Here is a 23,856-nt window from a genome sequence, read left to right on the forward strand (position 1 = left end):
TTTTGCATTGACTTCTATATTTCAAACAGGGTTGCGTGCGTCACGTGACCGCCGTACCTTATTTTTTTTCAAAAAATGCAAAACCTGTTTAAAATAAGTGACTGAGGTTTAATGGTAAGGGTTTATTTACAGAAATGTAAACATTCAACTCTGCTCGTGAACGTTACGTGTGGTTAAAAAAGGCAAACGAACCTGACTCGGTATATAAAAGCCACGTATGTAAACTATTGCCATCCCGGCGTCCGACACACAAGAAAGGTAGTTTGTATATTTCCGTCAAGTAACGCTTAGCTTACTAATTATTTGGGGATGGGGGGAAAAAAAGCCCTGCGAGATTTTGGCACTCACGTGAAGCAGTTTTAAATGCAAATATTATGCTTAAAAAAATAAGAGAATATCGGCTGAAAGATGCTGGTCGTTGGTACCCTGCTCGGACCGCTCACATTATGGCAAGACATCCAGCTGCCTTCTCTTCACATTGTCACATTTTGCTTGAAAAATATTCCACTATATTAAAGAAAAGACGGATCAAAGTCTTCAATTTAGTCCCATTGGATGCCGAGGAGCTCGCAGCTGGCGTCCCACAGACGTCGAGCGGTCTCCTCACTTCTCCCCTGGGGAGCCACGAAGGCGGGGGTGCAGTCACTGCAATGAAAAAAAAAAAAAAATCAAATTCCCTCATTTTAGAACTTGAATGTGCTGTGGAGGTTGGAACATGGGCAGTGTGTATGTACCTGAAGTGTTTCCCCGAAATGGAGTGCAGCTCCTCGGCCACAGCGCAGTAGATGCTAGTCTGGGCGCCCTCGCGGGGTGTCTTCAGGAAGACCGACAAAAGGCTGAACATGATCATCATCAGGGTTGAGTGACGCGTCAGGTCCGAGTTCACCGTGCCGGGGTGGAGCGAGTTCACGGTCACGTTGCTTCCTAGAAGAATTGTCACGCGGATCAAAATCAAGTCGTTATCCTTGATGCTGCTTCAAGTGAGGTTCTTCCATGTTTCGGATTGTTTGAGGTCAAATAAGTCTTACCTTTAAGACGTCTGGCCAGCTCCCGAGCAAAAAGCACGTTGGCTAGCTTGCTCTGGCAATACGCCAACCCGCTGTTGTAGCTTCCTTGACTGTGCAAGTCGTGGAAACGGATCCAGCCGAAATTGTGCGCCAGCGACGAAACCACCACGATACGTGCCGGAGCGCTGCGTTTTAGCAGCCCCACCAACAGTGACGTCAACAGGAAGTGACCTTGAAAGAGCAGGAAATAGTCAAGCGGGAAAATGCCGTGACGATGGCGGTCCAGTTCTCTCACCTAAGTGATTGACGCCGATGTGCATCTCGAAGCCGTCGATAGTTTTCGTGTAGGGACACATCATCACCCCCGCGTTGTTGATGAGGACATGAAGATGGGTGAAGTCTGAAAGAATAGTGAGAAAATTTGATCCCAAAACAAATATCATTCCCATTGACAGACTTTTACCTCGAAGGAATTGTTGCGCGAAGGATCGTATGGAGCTAGTGTCGGCCAAATCCAGCTCCCGAACCTCCACCTGAGCTTCTGGCGAGGCAGCCCGGATGCTGGCTGCCGCCCTCTCGCCTTTTTCCACGTCCCGGCACGCCATCACCACCCGAGCTCCTGATGGGTCAAAATGATAGTCCGAACCAGGAAAGACATTTACTGCTTGTCGATCTCCGAATGAATTACTGGGGGGCGGGGGGGGGAGTAACCTCGAGTGGCCAGGTCCAGGGCGGTCTCCTTCCCGATGCCGGTGTTGGCTCCAGTGATGAGGACAATCTTCCCATCCAGACAAGCAGCTGACATGCACACACCTCCTGCCGCATATCTTCTGTGGGAAACACCAATATGGCAAATTTTGAAAATAAAATGATCCGTAAAATAATGAATAGTTATAAAATAAAAATCGGTAAAATTATGTTCTAATTACAGGGAGAAAATCAAGAACACAGTCATTTATTTTTCAAACAAAAAAAAGAAAACGAAAGAAAAGTTCTGCTATTAATTTACCCCATGTAAAATGTACACAATTTTAAAAAATCTCGTGCCGGAATATCCCAACAAAACCACACATTTAATAAGACTGTTGTTTTTTTAATCACCTCATGTCGCACTGATACTGTTAAAAAAAAGTAAATTAGAGAGCGAAAGGCAGGTTTTTTATTTAAAAAAAAAAAAGTTAAATATTTGGTTTAATAATTCGCGCGCACGGCGGAGACGTCATCAGGAGGTACGAGCACGCCATGAAGCGCGGTGTGCTCGTGACCAATGGCGCATCTGGCCACGCGCATACAGATGATGTTCCCGCCCACGCGCAGCCTCCTGATTGGCCCAAACCGTACCAACACACACCCCTGTTATATTCGATCTCATTGATTCTCAATCGGGGATCAATATCGTGTAAAATCAGAGCAAATTAAACACAACGCATGACAAAACATTTTGAAGGATCCCTCCCCGCCCCCTCGCCATGCTAATGCTAATACATCTGTCAATGAGGCGTGCTGTCTGTCACACGGCTTCATGTCAGCGTCAAAAAATGGCTTCCTTCCTACCGTATGTGAGGCGCGAATACAATCACCAGTAACGTCACCACGGCGAGGCCGGCGAGGAATAAGAAAAGCCACATCGTTCGAGCACGGAGGGATGCTGTCGTTGGCGCTTGCTAGCACAACAGCTGATCTGTCACTGTGTGTGCGGGGAGGGGTTTAAACGAGCGAATAGCATCATGGGATTTGTAGTTTTTACAGCTAGCAGCTTTCGAACAGGGAAAAATAAGAAATCGTCAAATAAAATAATTTGCTGTAGGATTCAATGGTTTGACGGACTTTTGAGGTTGCTATAGAAACTTTCAGCCTAGATATTGTGCCTTTTTAGTCAACTCGATCTGCATGAACCATGAAACCTGGTGCAAAAATAACGCATTTCATCAAATAAATGAACCACCATACTCTTGTAAATGTTTTATTGGACGAAAATGGATACATATTAGGATGAAGAAATAAGTGGGGGAAAAAAAGATCAACATCAATCAACAAACTTCTGGAGCTTCATTTGATATAATCTCTCCAGCTGCATTATTAAATGATTAAAAATAAATTGTTTCATATTCATATGTATGCTTAGAATCCAAAATGCTGTTTCAGACATTGTGCTGATGTCATCACATCAGGGTGACTTGTATCTGCGTCGCATCACGTAACACTCCCACACGCTTGATCTTGTCTAAGCCAATTCGGTACTTGTAGGCCAGGTGGACGTCGCCGTTGAGGGTCACGTGGAAGGAATCGGCATAACACTGGATGCGGATCTGAACATTCAACAAAATAGGGAAGGGGGAGCCAAAATGGTGACAATCAAAAAAAGCTTTTGAGCAATTGATGTTATCGGGGGGGGATGTGTGTGATTCTTGTCACCTCAAAAATCTGTCCGGGCACAAGCGGGAAAGAGGTCAGCTGGCGCTCCTCTTTGCCCCATTGGCCAGACAGAAAGCTGTTCCGCACAAACACTCTCTTAGCTCCGAAATAGTCGAAGCGAAAGTCCATGTGGAAAACTATGAGGTGAGCATCATCGTCGAGGTCGACGGTAAAGCTGCAACGCAAAGAACCAACATGTTGTTGTGGGAAACGGCCTTAATCGAGGGGCATGTGTGGCCTAGTACCGTTTTGCGTTCTGCGAGAATCTTCCTTTGACAATGATGATGTTGCCCACCCTGAGACCTCCAACCAGCTCCCCGATTAGAGCTGCCTTTTGGAAATACTAATAAGAAATGCAATAGAATGCAATGGTGACTAGTCAAGTTAATATTTGCTTGATAGCATTTGCCGTAAAAGAAAATCCGACATACAGTTTCAGGTTTCAGAATCACTTTCCGGGAGCATCTGACTTCACCAGGTGAACATGGCAGATTGGTCTCAGTCTTGCTGGCTTCCTCTGGTTTCTAATTTAGAAGAAAAAAAAAGTTGGACGCTCCTCCTGGTCAGTGCCCGGATGGGAGGAGAACACTCACAGGGACCACCTTTCCCACAATGGCCATCTGGGTGACAATCTCCACTGCCAGTTGTTCGCTGACATCCAACTCTTGATTTTCTTTTGGCACCATCTGAAAGCCAACGCCATTAGCTTGTCACGTCATGCTACACACAACTGCACATACCACTATCTGGTCGACGGGCTCCGCTGCCTGTTCTTCACTGATGTCCAAGACTTGATTTTCTTTTGGGGCCACCTGAGAGCAAGCCGTAGCGTGATTTAGCTTAGCCTCACTGCTCCTTACCTAAAAACAATGCTACATACAATGGACTCGAGGTGGGCCCGTTTGCAGATGTAGTTGGCCCTGGTGCTGTCGCAGTCGTAGTCGAACCAGCGACCCTCCAGGCGGGTCACCATGGCGGCACAGTGTGCACCTCGCTTCTCTTCTCCATACTTGTTTGGCTGGTTTTCCCCCCAGTTCCTGGAACAAAAAAAGCCTCGTTCACAGAGATCTACCGAGCGACAACATTTGAATTTGCCACTCACGCCGTAGATTCGGTGAAGAAACTTTCATCAGTCCAAGCCCACACTCCCTCCGTGCGCTCGTCCGTCAGGCCCAGCCAAGCCTTGGCCTGTCTGAACGTTGACCTCAGCCAGTCCTACGAGAAATCAGAAAATAGGCAACAGATGAATGGAGCGAGGGAGAGCACAGCTGAGCCAAAAGGTTTGAGCATGCCACCTTCTCGTCGCCATCCAAAATGCTCGTCAGCTTGCTGTCGTGTGACAAACAGAAGGCGTTTGCCTCCTTCCATGTCTTGGTGTCGCTGGAGAAGTAGTAACACTTGTCCCCGTGCTCCAGCCATCCCGTTGGACACTCAGACTGCCCTGGAAAGGAAATAAACCAAAACCATCACCTCTTAGTATGGAGGACCAATTTTCTTTTCGATGTTTCTTTCAATATATAAGTATTTAGTTCCAATAATCCAATTTCTACTTTTGGTTTTCTATAAAGAAATAATATTCATAATAATAATAATAAACATTAATAATAACTAAAATGAATGAATAAATAAATGTCATTCAATCAAATGAAAGAAATAAATCTCACCACGGCTCAAAGGGAAAAAAAGCAAAAGAAGAAAGAAGAACTTTAGGGGTTGATGGATCATCTTGAAGCTCCTCTGCACGATGCTAAGTGGAGGTTGACTTTCGGATCTAGTCAGCTCGGAGCGATGCTTGGAGTTGAGTTGCGTCAAGCAAGCCCCGACTTGCACCTCCTTTATGTTGCGCGCTACAAGCAATGACGCCGTTAACGACACGCCCACGTCAAAGGGCGTTCAGCGGCGTCCGCTCTTTCTATCAAACGATAAAAAAAAAAAAACACTGACACGTTTTGTTTGGAATGCAGTAAAAACGATATTGGTTTTTATTCGTCAAAAATGTCATCAATGCAAAAAAAAAAAAACCGTGGCTTATTATTCCTTATAAGATGTCATAAATCGTATTTCAGTGTTTTTAGAAAACAAAAAAAACATATTTGATGTGGGTGTGTCTGTTTTTATGACCCAATTTGAGTTGTTTGTGACCCCAACACTCTTTTTAATCATAAAAAAAATATATAATGTTATCTATTTAAAATATTTATTATTGTTTACATGCAATCTAGGTGTTTGGCCACACATTCCATTACAGACACCTAACTATATGAATAACTAGGTGTTATTAGGTGTCCGAAATTCCGACCAATGGTGTCTATGGTCTTGCAGTGAAGAAAAAAAAAAAAAAAAAACTATTAAATGAAATATAGGCTAGTGCTTTTTCATATACCCGATTTACAAACCACCATTTTGGTTCATGTGTGGCAGTGAACTCAATTCAGCTCAATCAGAAGCCATTTTGCTGAGGAAAATACAGTTTGCTTGTCGCTAACAGATAAGACCAAACATGATCGACGTGTTAACCGTAGGCATTGATCATTGTAGTTTTAGAAGCATCATTTCTTTTCAAACGTCAAAAAAAAAAAAAGCTAGGTTTTTAAAAGTGCATGTGCTTTGAGATGGCAGAGCATCATCAAGGTCACATATCTCAAACTGCTACAGCAAATATTGAGAAGACATCACAATGTGGAGCTTATTTCAAAAGGAAGTTCTGCCACCTTTCCGGTAGAAAAACATTGTTGCAAAAAGTGTAAAGATACATTTCATGATGAGGCATGCATAGTAAATCAGTGATAATGTTGGAAATAATAGCCAATGACAAATAGCTACTCTCTTTTCTCTGACTCATACAACTGCACCGGGGACAAAATGTTCCTTCATTTGCTACATTTGGGGAAGATTGACACAAATTATGAATTAAGAAACAATTCCCAGCAGTGTGTGCGGACGTGTTAGCATGCATGACTGTATGTCCAAAAAGAGCGGCCTTCCTTCTCGCCAACAGAGCCTTTGGAATCAATCCAAATTTGATTGGGATCAAATTGAAAATGCAAGCTCCTTTCATTTTCCTGGAAAAAAACAAAATATGTGGAGAATTGCTGAGTAAAACATCAGAAATCCTGCCATCGTTGGATGTCAGAAAACAGCAATCATTGATCAAAATGTATGTGGAGGTCAATCTTTCCAGAATTTAGGCCAAGTTTAACCTGAGCTTCAGGCGGGGCAGCCCGGATGCTGGCTGCCGCCCTCTCGCCTTTTTCCACGTTTTTCCATGCACCCTGAGTTAGTCAACTCAATGTGCATGAACCATGAAACCTGGTGCAAAAATAACGCATTTCATCAAATAAATGAACCACCATACTCTTGTAAATGTTTTATTGGACGAAAATGGATACATATTAGGATGAAGAAATAAGTGGGAAAAAAAAGATTAACATCAATCAACAAACCTCTGGAGCTTCATTTGATATGCTCTCTCTAGCTGCATTATTAAATGATTTTAAAAAAAAAATGCAAAATGCTGTTTCAGACATTGTGCTGATGTCATCACATCAGGGTGACCTGTATCTGCGTCGCATCACGAAAAACTCCCACACGCTTGATCTTGTCTAAGCCAATTCGGTACTTGTAGTCCAGGTGGACGCTGCCGTTGAGGGTCACGTGGAAGGAATTGGCATCACACTGGATGCGGATCTGAACATTCAACAAAATAGGGAAGGGGGAGCCAAAATGGTGACAATCAAAAAAAGCTTTTGAGCAATTGATGTTATCGGGGGGATTCTTGTCACCTCAAAAAACTGTCCGGGCTCAAACGGGAAAGAGGTCAGCTGGCGCTCCTCATTGCCCCATTGGCCAGACATAAAGCTGTTCCGCACAAACACTCTCTTATCTCCTAAAATGTCGAAGCGAAAGTCCATGTGGAAAACTATGAGGTGAGCATTACCGTCGAGGTCGACGGTAAAGCTGCAACGCAAAGAACCAACATGTTGTTGTGGGAAACGGCCTTAATTGAGGGGCATGTGGCCTAGTACCGTTTTGCGTTCTGCCAGAATCTTCCTTTGACAATGATGATGTTGCCCACCCTGAGACCTCCAACCAGCTCCCCTTGGAAATACTAATAAGAAATGCAATAGAATGCAATGGTGACTAGTCAAGTTAATACTTGCTTGATAGCATTTGCCGTAAAAGAAAATCAGACATACAGTTTTAGGTTTCAGACTCACTTTCCGGGAGCATCTGACTTCACCAGGTGAACATGGCAGATTGGTCTCAGTCTTGCTGGCTTCCTCTAGTTTCTAATTTAGAAGAAAAAAAAAGTTGGACGCTCCTCCTGGTCAGTGCCCGGATGGGAGGAGAACACTTACAGGCACCACCTTTCCCGCAACGGCCATCTGGGTGACCATCTCCACTGCCAGTTGTTCGCTGACATCCAACTCTTGATTTTCTTTTGGCACCATCTGAAAGCCAACGCCATTAGCTTGTCACGTCATGCTACGCACAACTGCACATACCACTATCTGGTTGACGGGCTCCGCTGCCTGTTCTTCACTGATGTCCAAGACTTGATTTTCTTTTGGGGCCACCTGAGAGCAAGCCGTAGCGTGATTTAGCTTAGCCTCACTGCTCCTTACCTAAAAACAATGCTACATACAATGGACTCGAGGTGGGCCCGTTTGCAGATGTAGTTGGCCCTGGTGCTGTCGCAGTCGTAGTTGAACCAGCGACCCTCCAGGCGGGTCACCATGGCGGCACAGTGTGCACCTCGCTTTCCTTCTCCATAGTTGTTTGGCTGGTTTTCCCCCCAGTTCCTGGAACAAATAAAGCCTCGTTCACAGAGATCTACCGAGCGACATTTGAATTTGAGAATGCCACTCACGCCGTAGATTCGGTGAAGAGACTTTCATCAGTCCAAGCCCACACTCCCTCCGTGCGCTCGTCCGTCAGGCCCAGCCAAGCCTTGGCCTGTCTGAATGTTGACCTCAGCCAGTCCTACGAGAAATCAGAAAATAGGCAACAGATGAATAGAGCGAGGGAGAGCACAGCTGAGCCAAAAGGTTTGATCATGCCACCTTCTCGTCGCCATCCAAAATGCTCGTCAGCTTGCTGTCGTGTGACAAACAGAAGGCGTTTGCCTCCTTCCATGTCTTGGTGTCGCTGGAGAAGTAGTAACATTTGTCCCCGTGCTCCAGCCAGCCCGTTGGACACTCAGACTGCCCTGGAAAGGAAATAAACCAAAACCATCACCTCTTAGTATGAAGGACCAATTTTCTTTTGGATGTTTCTTTCAATATATAAGTATTTAGTTCCAATAATCCAATTTCTACTTTTGGTTTTCTATAAAGAAATAATATTCATAATAATAAAAATTAATAACTAAAATGAATGAATAAATAAATGTCATTCAATCAAATGAAAGAAATAAATCTCACCACGGCTCAAAGGGAAAAAAAGCAAAAGAAGAAAGAAGAACTTTTGGGGTTGATGGATCATCTTGAAGCTCCTCTGCCCGATGCTACGTAGAGGTTGACTTTCGGATCTAGTCAGCTCGGAGCGATGCTTGGAGTTGAGTTGCGTCAACTTGCGCAACTTTATGTTGCGCGCTACAAGCAATGACGCCGTTAACGACGCGACCACGTCAAAGGGCGTTCAGCGGCGTCCGCTCTTTCTATCAAAGGATAAAAAAAAAAAAAACACTGACTCGTTTTGTTTGAAATGCAATCAAAACGATATTGGTTTTTATTCGTCAAAAATGTCATCAATGCAAAAAAAGAAAAAAAACGTGGCTTATTATTCCTTATAAAATGTCATAAATCGTATTTCAGTGTTTTTAGAAAACAAGAAAAACATATTTGATGTGGGTGTGTCTGTTTTTATGACCCAATTTGAGTTGTTTGTGACCCCAACACTCTTTTTAATCATAAAAAAATATATAATGTTATCTATTTAAAATATTTATTATTGTTTACATGCAATCTAGGTGTTTGGCCACACATTCTATTACAGACACCTAACTATATGAATAACTAGGTGGAAAATACAGTTTGCTTGTCGCTAACAGATAAGACCAAACATGATCGACGTGTTAACCGTAGGCATTGATCATTGTAGTTTTAGAAGCATCATTTGTTTTCAAACGTCAACTCTCTTTTCTCTGACTCATACACCTGCACCGGGGACAAAATGTTCCTTCATTTGCTACATTTGGGGAAGATTGACACAAATTATGAATTAAGAAACAATTCCCAGCAGTGTGTGCGGACGTGTTAGCATGCATGACTGTATGTCCAAAAAGAGCGGCCTTCCTTCTCGCCAACAGAGCCTTTGGAATCAATCCAAATTTGATTGGGATCAAATTGAAAATGCAAGCTCCTTTCATTTTCCTGGAAAAAAAAAACAAAATATGTGGAGAATTGCTGAGTAAAACATCAGAAATCCTGCCATCGTTTGATGTCAGAAAACAGCAATCATTGATCAAAATGTATGTGGAGGTCAATCTTTCCAGAATTTAGGCCAAGTTTAACCGCTGCATTTGAATGGCTCGATGGATTTTATTGCATACCACAAGGGGGAAGCCGCGTATCAAAAGTCTTTCAGAGAATTGTGCCTGTGAGTGATGCAATCAATTACTACGTTTATACTGTAAAATTCTCACTTCATAATATGATCAGCCATAAAAAAAAAAAAAAGATGTTAAACGAGTCCCTAAACACGTCAGGGAAAAAAACTACAAGTGTACTTCATTACCCAGAAGACACCAATATTAGGTGTCTAAAATGCGCCTGCATATAAATTATCCATGCATTGATTTTGACTATAGCTTGAAATAGACACTAATTTTTTGTCATTTATATTCTTACTAACTATAATTGTATACAGAATATAATGTTGTTATATTTAAATAGGATTTCAAATAACTTTGTTTGATTTTTAGTCAGGAAGCCCCCCCCACCCCTGCGCCACTGCGAGGACCATCATGCGGAAATAGTTTGTCTTGCTCACATCTTGACCCAAATTTCTTATTTTTCTCCTGAGAATCCTTAATTACCCACCAGAAGAAGATAAAATTGGGTTTTAGGTCAATTACGATGTCGTCGGAAGAATTTGAGAAGTTGCACGAAATCTATAGGTCCCTATACGAGGAGCTAAAGCTAATGCCAGAGAGGCTGCTGAGGAGTCATGGAGGTACAAAACAAATATCAAATTCTAGAATTCTATTGCACAGCAACGCATTTGACACCTCTTGTGTTTTTGTTCACCCGCAGAGGAGAAAAAGAGCTTATTGAGGGCCTTTGACGAAAGAAATTTGGAGGCGGAGGAAATTGTGAGCTACCCTGATTGTTTTGGGAATGTTAGCTAGCAAACCGTCATGTTTGCTTCACGTGACCAGATAGATACAGAAAAAGAGCTGCAAGATTCAATTCTTAAAGGGCACTATGTTGGAAATTGCACTTTGGAGAATAGAAAGACAATGGGAATGTTATCTAGGGGTGTCCCTTGTAGAGTCTTTATCTTTCTGGCATGCCAGAAAAATAATGCATCATTGTGTCCTCGTTTTAACCCAGCTGCAGGGGATGGAAGAGGAGCTACGTGATGCTCCGCCATCCTACCGGAATCCCATGAGAACCAAGCTGCGTCTTTACCAGCGAGACCTCGCCAAGCTGCAGCGGGACGCCAAGAACTCGGCCCCGCTGCTGTCGGACGGGAGTCACGGCAGCATCTATTCGTCGCAAAACCAACAAAGCGTGAGTGCGGCGAGAATGTGGACATACTCGATTGGCATGATTATCTTGAAGAAGCGTCACAACACTTGTGATAAACAGTAGGCCAGGGTTGTTTCTTTGAGATGGCTGTGCACGCACACTTTAATAGGGGCGGAGCTATGGGGTGGATCGGGAAGGCCACGGCCACCTCTTGTAATGCCACGACAGGGTGGCTCATGGCTAAAATGGCTTCTAACTCGTAGTTTCTCCCCCCCTTCGTCCAGACACGAGTGCAGTCGCAGCGAGCCCTGCTCCTGCAAGGCACCGAGTCGCTGAACAACGCAAGCCAGAGCATCGAGCGCAGTCAGCGCCTGGCCACCGAGACTGAGAACATCGGCACCGACATCATCGAGGAACTCGGCGGGCAGCGGGAGCAGCTGGATCGGACCAAGGACAGAGTGAGTGTTTTGAAAGTGGCCATGCTTGTCGTAAATTCTGCAAGCCGTGCCACTTCAAACAAATGAATCAATACTTCCGAAAGCATGTCATGAACATATGTGTAGCTGCACTATTTGTTTACAGATTAGAGGCACGAGGTAGTTGCACTTCCTTTCCCTCACCCAGTTTGGTTGTTTTTTTTGTTTGCAGCTGGTAAATACGGGGGAGAACCTCAGTCGTACACGAAAAATTCTTCGTTCCATGTCGCGACGGTAGGTGTGAGCCTAACCGTAGAACCTCCCAAGTCGAAAGCCGTTCCTTTTCTGCGTGTTGTAACACAAATCATTGGCTGACTTACTTTGCTGATCTTCCGCCAGGCTCATGACAAACAAGCTGCTTCTCGCCGTCATTATTCTCATGGAACTGGCCATTCTAGGCGCTGTGGTTTACCTCAAATTCTTTCGCCGATGAAGATTGAGAATGGGAGGGTAGCGGAATTCTCTCTGAACCCGCTTTTGGGTCCACGAGGTCCAACGTGTCACTGAAGGTTCACTTGAGATGAACGTTCCTCACCAGACGAGCCACAGAATTGAATGTGCACTATTTGATCAGACTGTTAATCCAGAGAAATCCCTCTGGAAGGGGGTTTGGGACATCTGCGCGCACCGGTGTGACGACACGGTGACCTGGTGCGTTAAATTGAGGTACTCCACTTCATTTAGCAATATAAGACCACTTTCTGTCTTGTTTTTAACTCGATATTGCTCAGGGTACTTCTTATTACACTCTGATCAATGGAGACAAAAAAAAGTTGCTTTATTCCACACTTCTATGCGGAACTTTCTCCTATTTTGATGGCAAAACGGTCGGTCGCTAATTAGCATTGTCGAATCCATCTCCATTTCTTTTTGTTTATACTCTAAAACTGTTTGCCAGTCGTTATCACTGCGATGATTAGTTCACACGTATATATTGTTGTAAGCCTTCTTGATTGATGGCAACTTTTGACTTGAAATGATTTCATTCATTGGTCAGATGATTGTGAATGATTGTTTTACAAAATGAACAATGATGGCCAAGTACCTGCTTCCTCTTTTGTTGACTCATATTTGAGTGTTGTTTTTTTTTTAAGTGGTGGTTCTAAGTTGGAATTTAACACAACTCCTAAAAAATAAAATAAAATGAACTATTTAAATTAACAACTACCTTTTAATTGAATCTTTCATAATCTTTGGACTTCACACACTCAAAAAAATGGCACCGGGACAAATTACTTAGATGGAAGACCAGAAAATAAACTCTTTAATACAAGAAGATAAACACTGTTAGTTTAGTGGTTTGAGTGGGAGAAGAAAAAATAAAATAAAAATTGCAGCATGCATGTAGTATGCTACGTTTGCTCCTTTTCCCATTCCGCCACATCCCGTCGCTGTCAATGGATATTTACTATGTCGCACAAAGCCATAGTTCACATTCCGTCTTTACGTAGCATTACTGGTTTCATTGGTGATGAAAAATAAACATAAAACAATCATAGCTAGTCCAAAAGTGCGTACTCAAATTCCTTATTTTCAAAACACTTTTGGTTTGTTTCTAATCATACCTTTGAGGCAAGCTCCCTTTACTTGTAAACTAAACAAAAAAAATAATAAATAGCAGGCATCCATGCCTTCATACATAAAATAGCAAAATAAATTAGTCGGCCTTGACGCCTAAAATGTCTAGGCTTTACACGGCAAACCTTTTGAGACGATGACAAATACTTTCCACGATGAAATACAGCACAATAGAAAGTGGATCAAAAAAAAAAAAATAGTATTCCTCAGCTATTTGATTCCGTTTTTTTTGTTTTTTTGTAGTCTTGGATGCAACACTTTGGAATGCTTTTGGGGATTTGTGGAAGAAGTCTGTGGCTGTTTTGCTCTGAGCACTCAGAGGCAGAGCTGCTCCGTGTCGCCTTCTTTAGTCGAGCGGATCTCGTCAATGACCCCGTGAGCGCCTTCTCTCGTCTGCCCCAGGGATGACGCGATGACGTCGACGGCCAGGGAGGCGGTGGCCTCTACGGCCGCCCGTGTCGCCCCCACCCCGGGGTTCACCTCCACCAGGTCCATGACTGACAGCAGACCTGCAAATCCAGGACCACAAAGTTGCAAATATTCCAGCCAAAAAATGTGAGTGAGTGTCCACCAAAGTTTTTGTTCACCTGTGTTGTGAACTTCCTCTGCGATGTAGATGCCCTCCCTGTAGGTCAACCCTCCGTTCACCGGTGTCCCCGTAGCAGGAGCTAGAGACGGGTCGAATGCGTCGATGTCAAAACTCAAGTGAACGGGTCTTTGCTTTCTGTTGGAAGGCGAGAAGATGTTTTAAAAATCCGACAAGGCTGGAAGATTTCCCCCGCGACGTCGAGCGTTACCTCGCCAGCACGTGATCCAGAGCGACTTCCGTGACCCTCTGGATGCCGAGTCTGTCGATATCCCTCATGGTGAAGTACTGGATCCCCAAGTTCTTCAGGATGTGGCTGTGAAGAACACACAAAAAGGGTTCACTGAAAAATCTTTGTCGCTGTAATCCGTAGTTTCCAGAATTCTCCTTACTACTCGCCGGGGTCCACATCCCGAAGTCCAATATACACCAGGTCCCTGCAGGAGAGAACCGGCTTCACCCAAGAGAACCCCGGAAGATCAGGCACCTACGTTGGACATGCAGCGACAGGTAAAAATGACTTGTCGATGAGTCATATTCCAGATTCCGGACCCGCCTCCACCCTCACCTTGTCTTGCAGCTCTTTGAGCAGAAAAGCCACCGGCTGGCCGTGGAGATTGCCCGATGGTGACGTCTCGGGCGTGTTCACATCGGCGTGTGCATCGATCCAAATGAGACAAAGGTCAGGACACTGTTGGGCGTGGCCCGCCACCGATCCAATGCCAAGGCTTTGGAACGAGAACCAAATGGTAAATTATAAATCAGGTAGCGCAACAATATTTTTTTGCTCAGTCCATCTGGTTACCTGTGGTCCCCTCCCAGCATGACCAGAGTGTGACCGGCGCCCACCGCTCTGCTCACTGCGCCCGAAAGCTTCTTTGTGGCGGCGCCCACCGTGCGAGGGGAGTTGACGTCCATGTAGGGCTCATCCACATCCGGGTAGTGGAAAGTGAGATCACCAAAGTCATGTACGGCGTAATCTGAAATGACGCAAAATGGACGTGTATAATCTTCCACGGGTGTTTCTGGTGCAAAACATTCACGCCGGCAAATTTGAACGACCGATGCGAAATTGCAACCCCGTTCTCCCAGAGTTTTTTCGTGGAACCATCGCGCAAATCCGCTGACGCAAGATCGACAAGCGTAGCTTCTACTCTGATGAGTCATTCCGCAGCATCGCGGGCCCACACCCACAAAGCTCGGGTTTCAGTCTTGGCATTCCCCGACCCGATGCACGTCGAGGCAATATGAGGTCAGATGACAGTGTTGTCTTACCGTGGCAATAACGTGGCCAGTTACCTTGAGCAGCCGCCGCAGAAATAGACTGAAGGACAATTCTAAAGTGATCCGTTTTATGACACAATATTGCACCTGTGTATATGGTGTCGGCCCAAAGCTTTTAATGGACACCCCAACCTGGATTTATCGGTACATCGTCCACCAAAATAAATCATTACGGTTTCTGCCTTAAGGTAGTTTCACATTTTTATTTTCATTTATTCACTCTGATTATAATTCCTGCCCAAAATTAGCAAATAAAATAATTTTGGGGAAATAAAAAATATCACAATTTTTAAAACAGAAAAAAATTATACTTGTATCCCCCCCACCCCCCTTTTTAGCATGATCATAATTTAAAAAAATCCATAACAGAATAATGTACTGCAATAGATGTCTAGGCCATTAAAAATGTTATGACTGATTAAAGTTGATTTTGAGTAATCAAACAACCGCCAGCACTATTTAAGCACTCTCATTTTAAACGAGCATATTTATTTACGATGCTAAATATGCAACCTCTATAAAACCCAATGATTGACAAGTTCACAGAAGTGCAAGCGAGTGCAAACACGCACGCACCAGAACATACAGGACGGCCTTTTATCAGACGCATTCCATTTTGAGGATAATTATAGCATGCGCAGTGGCACATACTGTTTTCTATGTTGTATCTGATGTACTGTGAGATGAGGTGACATTTACCCAAGGTTGAATTCATTATTTTGACCCACAAATTGGGTTCAACATTGGCTTTGGGTTGGTTGCTGAAACTGGTCGTTTTTGTTTTTTTTGCTCCAAATCCTCTTTATGATGTTTTGGCGCGTCGCAACACACTTTAGGTCAATTTTCACAGAAAAAGAAAGAAAAGAAACCGCGCGTCATCTTGCAAAGTGCGGATTAGAGGCAAAGGAAGGGCGCACTTTCATTGTCTGCAAATTCTGAGCATGCGCAGTACGAACACGTGGGGATGGGACGCCATTTCAGTTTATTATGAAGAATTAAAACGAATTGCAATAGTTCACGTGAAGTACACATCGCCACAATTATATTTTAAGGAAAGTCTTCTTACGCGTGTATGTCCAATATATACGCATGTGACTCTGAATAGCCTGGTGAGGTTCAAATCTGGTTATGTAACGCCGGCCGGTGCTCACCCAAACCAGACAGTTGCTCGATGAGCCCCGCATCCCTGATGACTTTAGGCCCGTGTTCCACTCCTCTTCTTTTCTATACCAAAGAAAACACAATCATGACAAAATGTGACATTGTTTTGCTTTGTCTGCTAAAACAGGATGGTTTTTACCTGTCCATGTGAGAAGGGAGCCCCCAGCACGGCTACCGACTGGGCTCGGCTTGGCTGACCGCCTGCGAGCGACCAGGTTCGAGCAAGTCTTAGCAGATGTCCCCTGAGAGCCATGATTCTCCTCTCGAGTCTCCGCCGTGTGTCTGATGAAAGACCGGCGCGTTATTGCCTCTTGTTCGGATGTCACAAGTTCCGGTTAGAAGGAATCCTACTGAAGCTACCTAATAATGATAAACAAGCCAAAGAAACTCAAGGCTGTCCTGTTTTTTTTTTTTTTTCTTCTTCTTCTTTTTAAATCGTGTTTGCTGTTTATGTCCCGATCGACGTCGTAGAAGGTGCAGTTACTTATGTTCACACTGAGCGGCCCCCTTCTTAGTGTTACAGCTTGTGACATCAGTCCGTGACACACCTTCACGACAACCAATGAAACGCGGAGAAATAAGTGGGTTTGGGATTGTGGGCGTGGTCTGTTTGGAAACTGGGAGGAAAAAGCAGTGCGTGACACACTGAGGTTTTAGGATGGAAATTTCCACGAATAGACGTAACGGACCGTGGATTGATGGGATTGTTTACATTGTGACATCTGTTCCGAGCGCAGCTTTTATCCACGTGCTGGTCAAAAACATTGGAGCACTTTACACAATCACCTGTTGAATTGCCATCTCACACGCCAAACGTACACGAAAGAGCAGAACGTTTAATATTCCTATTATGTCAGGTTCTACAATAAGTGTCTTTTCATGAGTTATTATACACTATGAATATGCCCTCCTTTCATTGCGTGATTATTTATAACGTGTTATGCAATTTTTCTTATAGAGGGTCATTAGGACAAGTGCTGTTTCACTACCTTTATTTAGCCGAAGCAAATATTTGACAAGTGAAAAATCTTGGGGCCACACATCACGAAAGTGTCGCAAAAAGTGACAGCCATCATTTGGCCGTTTTTGTTGTTTTCTTAAAGGAATAGTGTTTTGAGTCAATCTTAAAAAGCGGGAATTGTTAGCTCGCAGGATATTAGTCGATAGTCACATTTGAATATATTCAATTTGAATATATTTTCAATTTTAGGAGAGAAATATTTTTTTAAAGTTTTATTGAAGGTGAAATCTCCAAGGTTGTGGCGCCCCCTATAGGCCGCGGCGCCCTAAGCTTTTGTGTATAATACAATACTATTGTTTAAAAATTCTGTGTTTTAAACTCATTACAAGATTTTCAGTTCATCAGTGAAGGCGTCTGATGTGTTGGGGGGTCCAAACTTCCGACCTTGACAACGAGCAGCAGTTTGACAGATATTGAGTAATATTTTTGATATAATGGATTTTAAACACAAGATAATTCAATGTGATTCACATCAGTACAAAACATTTAAGGTTTGGGTTAGAATGAAAATGCTCTTCTAGACATTGATCATAAATATTGTGGGTGAAAAAGCATGGTTTGTAACCTGGATTAAAAAGCAGTTTTGTCGGGATTTTATTCCATTTGCGTGCAGTCTAACGCGTCAGTAAAGGCTTCCCGACGCCCGCCTGCGAGACGTCGCTAAGGGCAGCACTGCTCCCTAGTATTCATCATTTTCCCATGATCCTCTTCGTTAAGAAAAAGGCTCCCTCTATTTTCTTGTGTTCCTGAAGAGTACCGGTGTCATTACAAACGCCAAAACCGTACTCGCGATACGCTTTATTCCTCGTGTATGTTTAATGGGCTTGGGTTTGGGCGAACGCGCATCGTTGCTGGGTCGTCCTTTTTAAACCCCATTTTATAGGTGAGTAACTCGGAACATTAGCTTCTAGCTAACGTGAGGTAGCAAGGCCACGGAGCTAACTCGAGCTATCGGTGCTAAAGCTAACTAGCACACTTGTAACATGGCCGGCCGCGGGTTATTCCTCTTCTTTTTTTGACAAAAGAACCGCGCCCTGCCAAAATAACTTTCTCCTTTAGTGTATTAACAATAAAAGTAGTAATTGGGGCATATTTGTGAACGAGTTGGCGTTAAACTGGAATATCGTCTTTTTGTTACAGGTTCCTGTTCCCCTCACGATGTCATTCCCTCCTCCGCTTAACCGCCAGCCGCTGAGCATCCCCCAGTTGCCCCCCGGGCTCCCCCCGCCCCAGTTCGGCACCTTCGGCCCGCCCGTCCCACCAGGTATCAAATTAAGGAGTCTTTTGACCCACAAGTCACCTTTAAAACTGTCAGTGCCTCAAGTGTGCCTTCCCGAATTGTTTGAGTCGAGGCACCCATTTTAGATGAGAAAATTCACATCAATCCAAGTAGTCACAAAAAGTATGACAATTGACATGAAGCTTAAATGCGAGTGCTTGAATTATGTGGCTATTGTGAAGCATCCTGAAGTGTTTTATTTTTATTTTTATTATGATTATTATTATCATCAAGGTTATGCTTTCCCCCATAGAAATAACTGTCGCCAACTTCCTGTTTCCCGCCTGGACTTTAGACAATATTTTTATTGGACTTTTAGTTCCAATACATTTTGATTGATTAAAAAAAAAAACTGTAGCCAAACTGTTAGTGTCTCATAGATTTTCAATATTTAAAAAAACCCAACACTTTCTGATTGTAACATGTATTATTCTCTTCAATTACTGCAGGTACTCCCATGATACCAGTTCACATGGGTGTCGTGACCCCCTCTCCCTCAGTGAGTCACAGCAGACCTATCCTATTCAAAATTAAATTCTATTCAGTTGTTCGACTCATTTTGTTTGTTTTGGGCAGGTTCTTGTCCCAACCACAGTTTCTGTTGCGCAGAAGCCGATGCTTCCAAACAAGATCAACTTTCGAGCGAAGGACCCAGAAGATGGCCCCACTACCACCGTCTTTGTGGGTAACATCTCAGAAAAGGCGTCTGACATGCTGGTCAGACAGCTGTTGGCGGTGAGTGAGGAGCAGAAACGTACCACATTTGTCTTGAAAAAAGCCACTCAGGAAACTAACATCTTGTTCTCCCATAAACCCTTTTTTGGTATTTTTGTTTCATGCTTGATGTGCCAGGGATTTCTTCAGCAGACATTCTATAATGTTCTTTTTAAACCTCATTGAGCATTCTGCTAAATGGTCTTCTTTACAGGACAGCCACACTTTGGAAGAAGTAACAGTGTTGCGCTTCATAGACAATATGTCTAACAATGAACCAATGAACATCACAAGTTCATGTATAAAGCCTTGACCTCAAGCGAGAGCATTTCACACCAGACATCCCGGAATCTACCAATCCCCCATCAAAATGCTGTTTCTTAACCATAACAGTAGCAATTAAAAAGTCTCAAAACAATAAGCATGGTGACAGATGTAAATTCTTGGAGAGAAAATAATAATTTTGATAAAGAAAGTTTGTCATTTTTCTTCCACAGGCCAATATTTGTGTAATATTGTCTTTGTGTTGTCCGTTTTTGCAGAAATGTGGCATTGTTCTAAGCTGGAAGCGAGTCCAAGGCGCTTCTGGGAAACTACAAGGTAAAACAAAATGCAGTGAGTTTGTTTCAGTGTGTACAAAAGGACTGTCCTTATTCATTCATGCGTATACATTCGGGAATGTTGAACTTGGAATTCTCTTCCTCCTCCCACTAGCGTTTGGCTTCTGCGAGTACAAGGAGCCCGAATCGACGCTGCGATCCCTGCGACTCCTGCACGAGCTGATGCTGGGCGACAAAAAGCTGCTGGTCAAAGTAGACGCCAAGACCAAGGCGCAGCTGGACGAGTGGAAGGCCAAGAAAAAGAGCGCCAATGGCGTACGCTCAGCAGCCTCTCGCGTCAAGGATACATCACCGCTATTCCGTTTGAAAAGGCCTTTTCTTTGTCACAGGCGGCAAGCGGCGACGCTAAGAACGAGGAAGAGGATGAGGTGCTGGACGAAGAGACCCTGCGTCGAGACCAGGCGGCGAGGGGCGCCATCGAAGTGCTCATCCGGGAGTATTCCAGCGAACTCAGCAACTCCGCGGACGGCAACGGGCAACTTCGCAAGAAGAGAAAAGACAAGAAAGACGAGGTATTAACCACATATCGGGCAACGTTTCGTCGGCCCTTGGCACTCACTTGAAGCTCTTTTTAAAAAAAAAAATTATATATATTGTTAGGATGACATCAACGCCATGGAGCTGGAGGATGACAAGAGGGACTTGATTTCCAGAGAGATCAGCAAATTTCGTGACACACACAAGGTGACTGATCATAGCTCCTTTGATGACACAATGACAGAGGTGTTCATGTAAAAGGAAATCGATCCTTATTCATTCCCATTTAAACTTCAATGTAATTTATACCATTTCTGCTCTGTCTCCTTAAGAAATTGGAGGAGGAGAAGGGGAAGAAGGAGAAAGAGCGGCAGGAGCTGGAAAAAGAGCGGCGGGAGAAGGACAAGGAGCGAGAGCGCGAGAGGGAGCGCCGCGACAGGGAGAAAGAGAAGGAACGGGAGCGGGACAAGGAGCGCGAGCGAGACCGGGAACGCGAGCGCGACCGGGACAGGGAGCGCGAACGGGAGCGCGAACGGGAGCGGGAGCGCGAACGGGAGCGCGAACGGGAGAGAACGAGGGAGCGCGAGAGGGAAAAAAGTCGAGACATCAGCGAAGCTCGCAGCCATTCCAGGTCGGTCTAACCACTTTTCGGACAAACACGTTTCATGCTTCATTCGATCAATTAACCCCTCCGTCCCCATGTTTGCAGAGAGAGGACTAGAGATGACAAAAAACGAGACCGCGATGAAGATGAGGAAGATGTGTACGAGCGCAGGAGACTGGAGAGGAGACTCCGAGATAAGGAAGCGGCATATCAAGAGGTAATTTCAAACATAATGTGCAGACTTAAGAAGTGCTCCCGCCTTCATCCAGTCTTGAAAATGGAGTCTTTGTTTGCACTCCGAAAGCGGCTGAAAAACTGGGAACTGCGGGAGAGGAAGAAATTGCGCGACTACAGCAAGGAAATGGAGCGGGATGACGAGCGGAGCCGCGAGACTGTAAGCCCAAGTCACAGTATTGTAATTGTTTCGCTGCTTGACTGTTGAAGTCATGATTGTTGGTCATCATCAGATGAAAGAAGCCAAACGACTCAAGGAATTCCTCGAAGACTATGACGACGAACGCGACGATCACAAATATTACAGGTCGGTGGCTTTTTTTACATTTTTTATTAAAGCTTCTCAGGTGATGGTTTTATTGTATTTGTCACCTTCTCCTCGCAATGTTCTCCCTGTAGGGGCAGCGCTCTGCAAAAGCGCCTTCGCGACCGGGAAAAGGAGACCGAGATGGACGAGCGCGACCGCAAGAGGGAGAAAGAGGAGCTGGAGGAAATCCGACAGAGGCTCCTGGCCGAGGGTCATCCCGACCCCGACGCAGAAATGCAAAGGGTGAGTTGATGAGGAAATGTTTACGTTTCGTCCTTCAGTATTTAACTTTAGCGAGATGCATTTTAACGTCACAAATATAAATAAAATGCCTAACTTGCAAGTGGTTGACTGCGTGCAGTTGGAGGAAGAGGCAGAGCGCAGACGGAAGCCTCCTCTCAAGCTGGAACCCGAGGAGAAAGTAAAGCAAGAGAAAAAGGAACGAGAATCCCACCGGGAGTCCCACAGGGAGTCCCACCGTGACTCCCATAGAGAATCCCACAGAGAATCCCACAGAGAGTCTCATAGAGAGTCCCACAGGGAGTCGCACAGAGAGTCACACAGAGAGTCCCACCGGGAAAGGGAGAAGAGCGCGTCGGTAAAGCCCGCTGAGCCCACGCCTCGAGACCCTCCGCCACAATCGGAAGAGGATGAAGAGGAGGAAAGGCGGCGGCGGCGAAGGCGAGAGGAGGAAGAGGAGCAGCAGCGGGTGGAACATCAACAACAACAGCAGCAACAACAACAACAAGAAGAAGAAGAACAACAACAGCAGCAGCAGCAACAGGAGCAGGAGCAGCAGCAACAAGAAGAGCAGCAGCATCATGAGGCCCACAATGGTGGGGATTCACCTGAGGCTAGGCTGCACCTCAAAGCCCTCATGCGACCAATCAACACCGCTCCCTCTGTGTCCTCTGCCAGCGGGAATGCCACGCCCAACACGCCTGGCAACGACTCCCCGCGCGGCATCATCATTCCAGGCGAGCGAACGCCTGAGGTGCAGCCTCTCGAGGAGCACCGGCCCAAGATTGGCCTCAGTCTCAAGCTGGGTGGGTAAACGCCCTTGTCAGAGGTCACATGACTCGACTCCAATCCGACCAGTATTAGAATTCGGGACTTCCCAATCGAACGGAACAGCAAGTTGATCGTCAACTTGATTGAAATCTCGTCAGGACTCCGTTTGATTCTTTATCACAGTAACCGCGGGTTCCGACTCGCGGCTCACTCCCTTCCTTCTCTCTGCCCATTGTTCCCATTTAAGCCAGTTTTTCTCCTCCTTTTCCAGGTTCCACCAACAGCCCCAGCCAGCTGCACGCCGTCAAGCGCAAAAAGCTGGCAGCCGCCGACAGCATTTTCAACAAGTTCAATGAGGACGAGGACGCCGACGAGCAGCCGCGCAAAAGGAAGCTAGTGCCGCTAGATTACGGAGACGACGACAAGAGCTTGGGCCTGGACGGCGCCGACGTGTCGGCCGCCAAAAGCGGCGTCAATACCGAAGAGAAGCGCAAGAACATCCGAAGCCTCATCGAGAAGATCCCCACTGCCCGGCCCGAGCTCTTCACATACCCGCTGGACTGGTCCATGGTTGATTCGGTACGCTGAGCAATGTTTCTGTTTGTAACAAATATTTCGAGAAGAACACAAGTAACCGGTTGAAACGTGTTCGTTCACCCGGCAGACTCTGATGGACCGCCGCATTAAACCGTGGATCAACAAGAAAATCATCGAATACATCGGCGAGGAGGAAGCAACGCTGGTCGATTTTGTCTGCTCAAAGGTTCGGAAGTGTCTTGTCATCCCCCCCCCCCCCCAACATGCATGTGGCTACTTTACTGATATTTAATTTAAATTTTTATTTTTTTTTATTCCCTACAGGTGATGGCACACAGCACTCCTCAGGGTATTCTCGATGACGTCGCCATGGTAAGTCAACCAGACAGTTAATATCTTTCAATTTACATTCTACAAGATGGCCGACCAGGCTTTTTTTTTGTTTTTTTTTGGTGTCTTTAGGTTCTCGACGAGGAAGCGGAAGTGTTCATAGTCAAAATGTGGCGGTTGTTAATATTTGAAACTGAATTCAAGAAGATCGGACAGGCAAAATAAACATTCTCTCGCATCGCTTCGCTCACAGTTCCGGATGACGGAAAGACATGTTGACATCTTGGTATTGCATGATGAAACCTTAAGCTGTATTTTTGTTGAGGTTTAACGATTACACACAAAAACGACCATTTTATTTCCCTATCTGTTCTTCAGTAAATCACTCATAGTGATACACTGCTTAACTGTGTTACCTAATAAATACTGTTAAAGTTTTTTTTCCCTTTTCTTCCCGTTACTGACATGCTCTCTGTACGCGGACTCCTCAGGTTTTATCGTGGTGTTCTCTTTCTGGTCAA

General features: G+C 44.8%; 6 protein-coding genes across 10 annotated transcripts; 2 read left to right on the top strand and 4 right to left on the bottom strand.

Annotated features, from left to right (window-relative positions):
* Positions 1-60: 60 nt before the first annotated feature.
* rdh12 (retinol dehydrogenase 12) lies at positions 61-2,707 on the bottom strand. 3 transcript variants are annotated; one of them, XM_085932332.1, is made up of 7 exons: positions 2,562-2,707; positions 1,719-1,837; positions 1,471-1,626; positions 1,303-1,407; positions 1,029-1,238; positions 735-924; positions 69-645 (listed from the first exon to the last, which is right to left on the bottom strand). In XM_085932332.1, the coding sequence occupies exons 1-7, from the start codon at positions 2,633-2,635 to the stop codon at positions 543-545; spliced, it is 957 nt and encodes a 318-aa protein (XP_085788458.1). In that variant the 5' UTR covers positions 2,636-2,707; the 3' UTR covers positions 69-542. The 3 variants fall into 3 exon arrangements, with proteins under 3 accessions (XP_085788457.1, XP_085788456.1, XP_085788458.1); XM_085932331.1 differs by having other exon boundaries at positions 61-645; positions 1,303-1,626; positions 1,719-1,834; XM_085932330.1 differs by having other exon boundaries at positions 68-645; positions 1,303-1,626.
* A 247-nt stretch (positions 2,708-2,954) lies between these two features.
* LOC147045086 (uncharacterized) lies at positions 2,955-5,251 on the bottom strand. The gene is made up of 10 exons (XM_085932326.1): positions 5,087-5,251; positions 4,718-4,863; positions 4,525-4,637; positions 4,303-4,459; positions 4,163-4,234; positions 4,016-4,108; positions 3,854-3,946; positions 3,668-3,765; positions 3,423-3,597; positions 2,955-3,316 (listed from the first exon to the last, which is right to left on the bottom strand). The coding sequence occupies exons 1-10, from the start codon at positions 5,145-5,147 to the stop codon at positions 3,170-3,172; spliced, it is 1,155 nt and encodes a 384-aa protein (XP_085788452.1). The 5' UTR covers positions 5,148-5,251; the 3' UTR covers positions 2,955-3,169.
* Positions 5,252-6,776: 1,525 nt separating this feature from the next.
* lgals8b (galectin 8b) lies at positions 6,777-9,012 on the bottom strand. The gene is made up of 10 exons (XM_085932327.1): positions 8,846-9,012; positions 8,486-8,631; positions 8,293-8,405; positions 8,068-8,224; positions 7,928-7,999; positions 7,781-7,873; positions 7,640-7,711; positions 7,448-7,530; positions 7,205-7,379; positions 6,777-7,109 (listed from the first exon to the last, which is right to left on the bottom strand). The coding sequence occupies exons 1-10, from the start codon at positions 8,904-8,906 to the stop codon at positions 6,963-6,965; spliced, it is 1,119 nt and encodes a 372-aa protein (XP_085788453.1). The 5' UTR covers positions 8,907-9,012; the 3' UTR covers positions 6,777-6,962.
* A 151-nt stretch (positions 9,013-9,163) lies between these two features.
* On the top strand, positions 9,164-12,636 carry vti1b (vesicle transport through interaction with t-SNAREs 1B). Of its 2 annotated transcripts, none has more exons than XM_085932334.1 (6): positions 9,164-10,598; positions 10,679-10,737; positions 10,985-11,158; positions 11,401-11,574; positions 11,765-11,826; positions 11,932-12,636. In XM_085932334.1, exons 1-6 carry the CDS (start codon positions 10,502-10,504, stop codon positions 12,023-12,025), a joined length of 660 nt encoding a protein of 219 aa, XP_085788460.1. In that variant the 5' UTR covers positions 9,164-10,501; the 3' UTR covers positions 12,026-12,636. The 2 variants fall into 2 exon arrangements, with proteins under 2 accessions (XP_085788460.1, XP_085788459.1); XM_085932333.1 differs by having other exon boundaries at positions 9,170-10,598; positions 10,979-11,158.
* Positions 12,637-12,828: 192 nt separating this feature from the next.
* arg2 (arginase 2) lies at positions 12,829-16,731 on the bottom strand. Its single transcript, XM_085932328.1, has 9 exons — positions 16,562-16,731; positions 16,341-16,483; positions 16,192-16,264; positions 14,562-14,736; positions 14,325-14,484; positions 14,149-14,243; positions 13,968-14,072; positions 13,758-13,894; positions 12,829-13,679 (listed from the first exon to the last, which is right to left on the bottom strand). The coding sequence occupies exons 2-9, from the start codon at positions 16,452-16,454 to the stop codon at positions 13,486-13,488; spliced, it is 1,053 nt and encodes a 350-aa protein (XP_085788454.1). The 5' UTR covers positions 16,455-16,483; positions 16,562-16,731; the 3' UTR covers positions 12,829-13,485.
* Positions 16,732-17,897: 1,166 nt separating this feature from the next.
* On the top strand, positions 17,898-23,773 carry rbm25a (RNA binding motif protein 25a). Of its 2 annotated transcripts, none has more exons than XM_085931637.1 (18): positions 17,898-18,105; positions 18,363-18,486; positions 18,951-19,000; positions 19,078-19,236; positions 19,758-19,830; positions 19,930-20,090; positions 20,165-20,347; positions 20,436-20,519; positions 20,645-20,943; positions 21,022-21,133; positions 21,221-21,310; positions 21,384-21,457; positions 21,550-21,700; positions 21,819-22,503; positions 22,740-23,047; positions 23,133-23,231; positions 23,330-23,377; positions 23,468-23,773. In XM_085931637.1, exons 2-18 carry the CDS (start codon positions 18,381-18,383, stop codon positions 23,558-23,560), a joined length of 2,775 nt encoding a protein of 924 aa, XP_085787763.1. In that variant the 5' UTR covers positions 17,898-18,105; positions 18,363-18,380; the 3' UTR covers positions 23,561-23,773. The 2 variants fall into 2 exon arrangements, with proteins under 2 accessions (XP_085787763.1, XP_085787764.1); XM_085931638.1 differs by having other exon boundaries at positions 19,758-19,815.
* Positions 23,774-23,856: the final 83 nt, after the last annotated feature.

Source organism: Syngnathus leptorhynchus, chromosome 15 (genome assembly GCF_054491065.1).
Source record: "Syngnathus leptorhynchus isolate UIUO chromosome 15, UIUO_Slep, whole genome shotgun sequence".
Taxonomy (NCBI): domain Eukaryota; kingdom Metazoa; phylum Chordata; class Actinopteri; order Syngnathiformes; family Syngnathidae; genus Syngnathus; species Syngnathus leptorhynchus.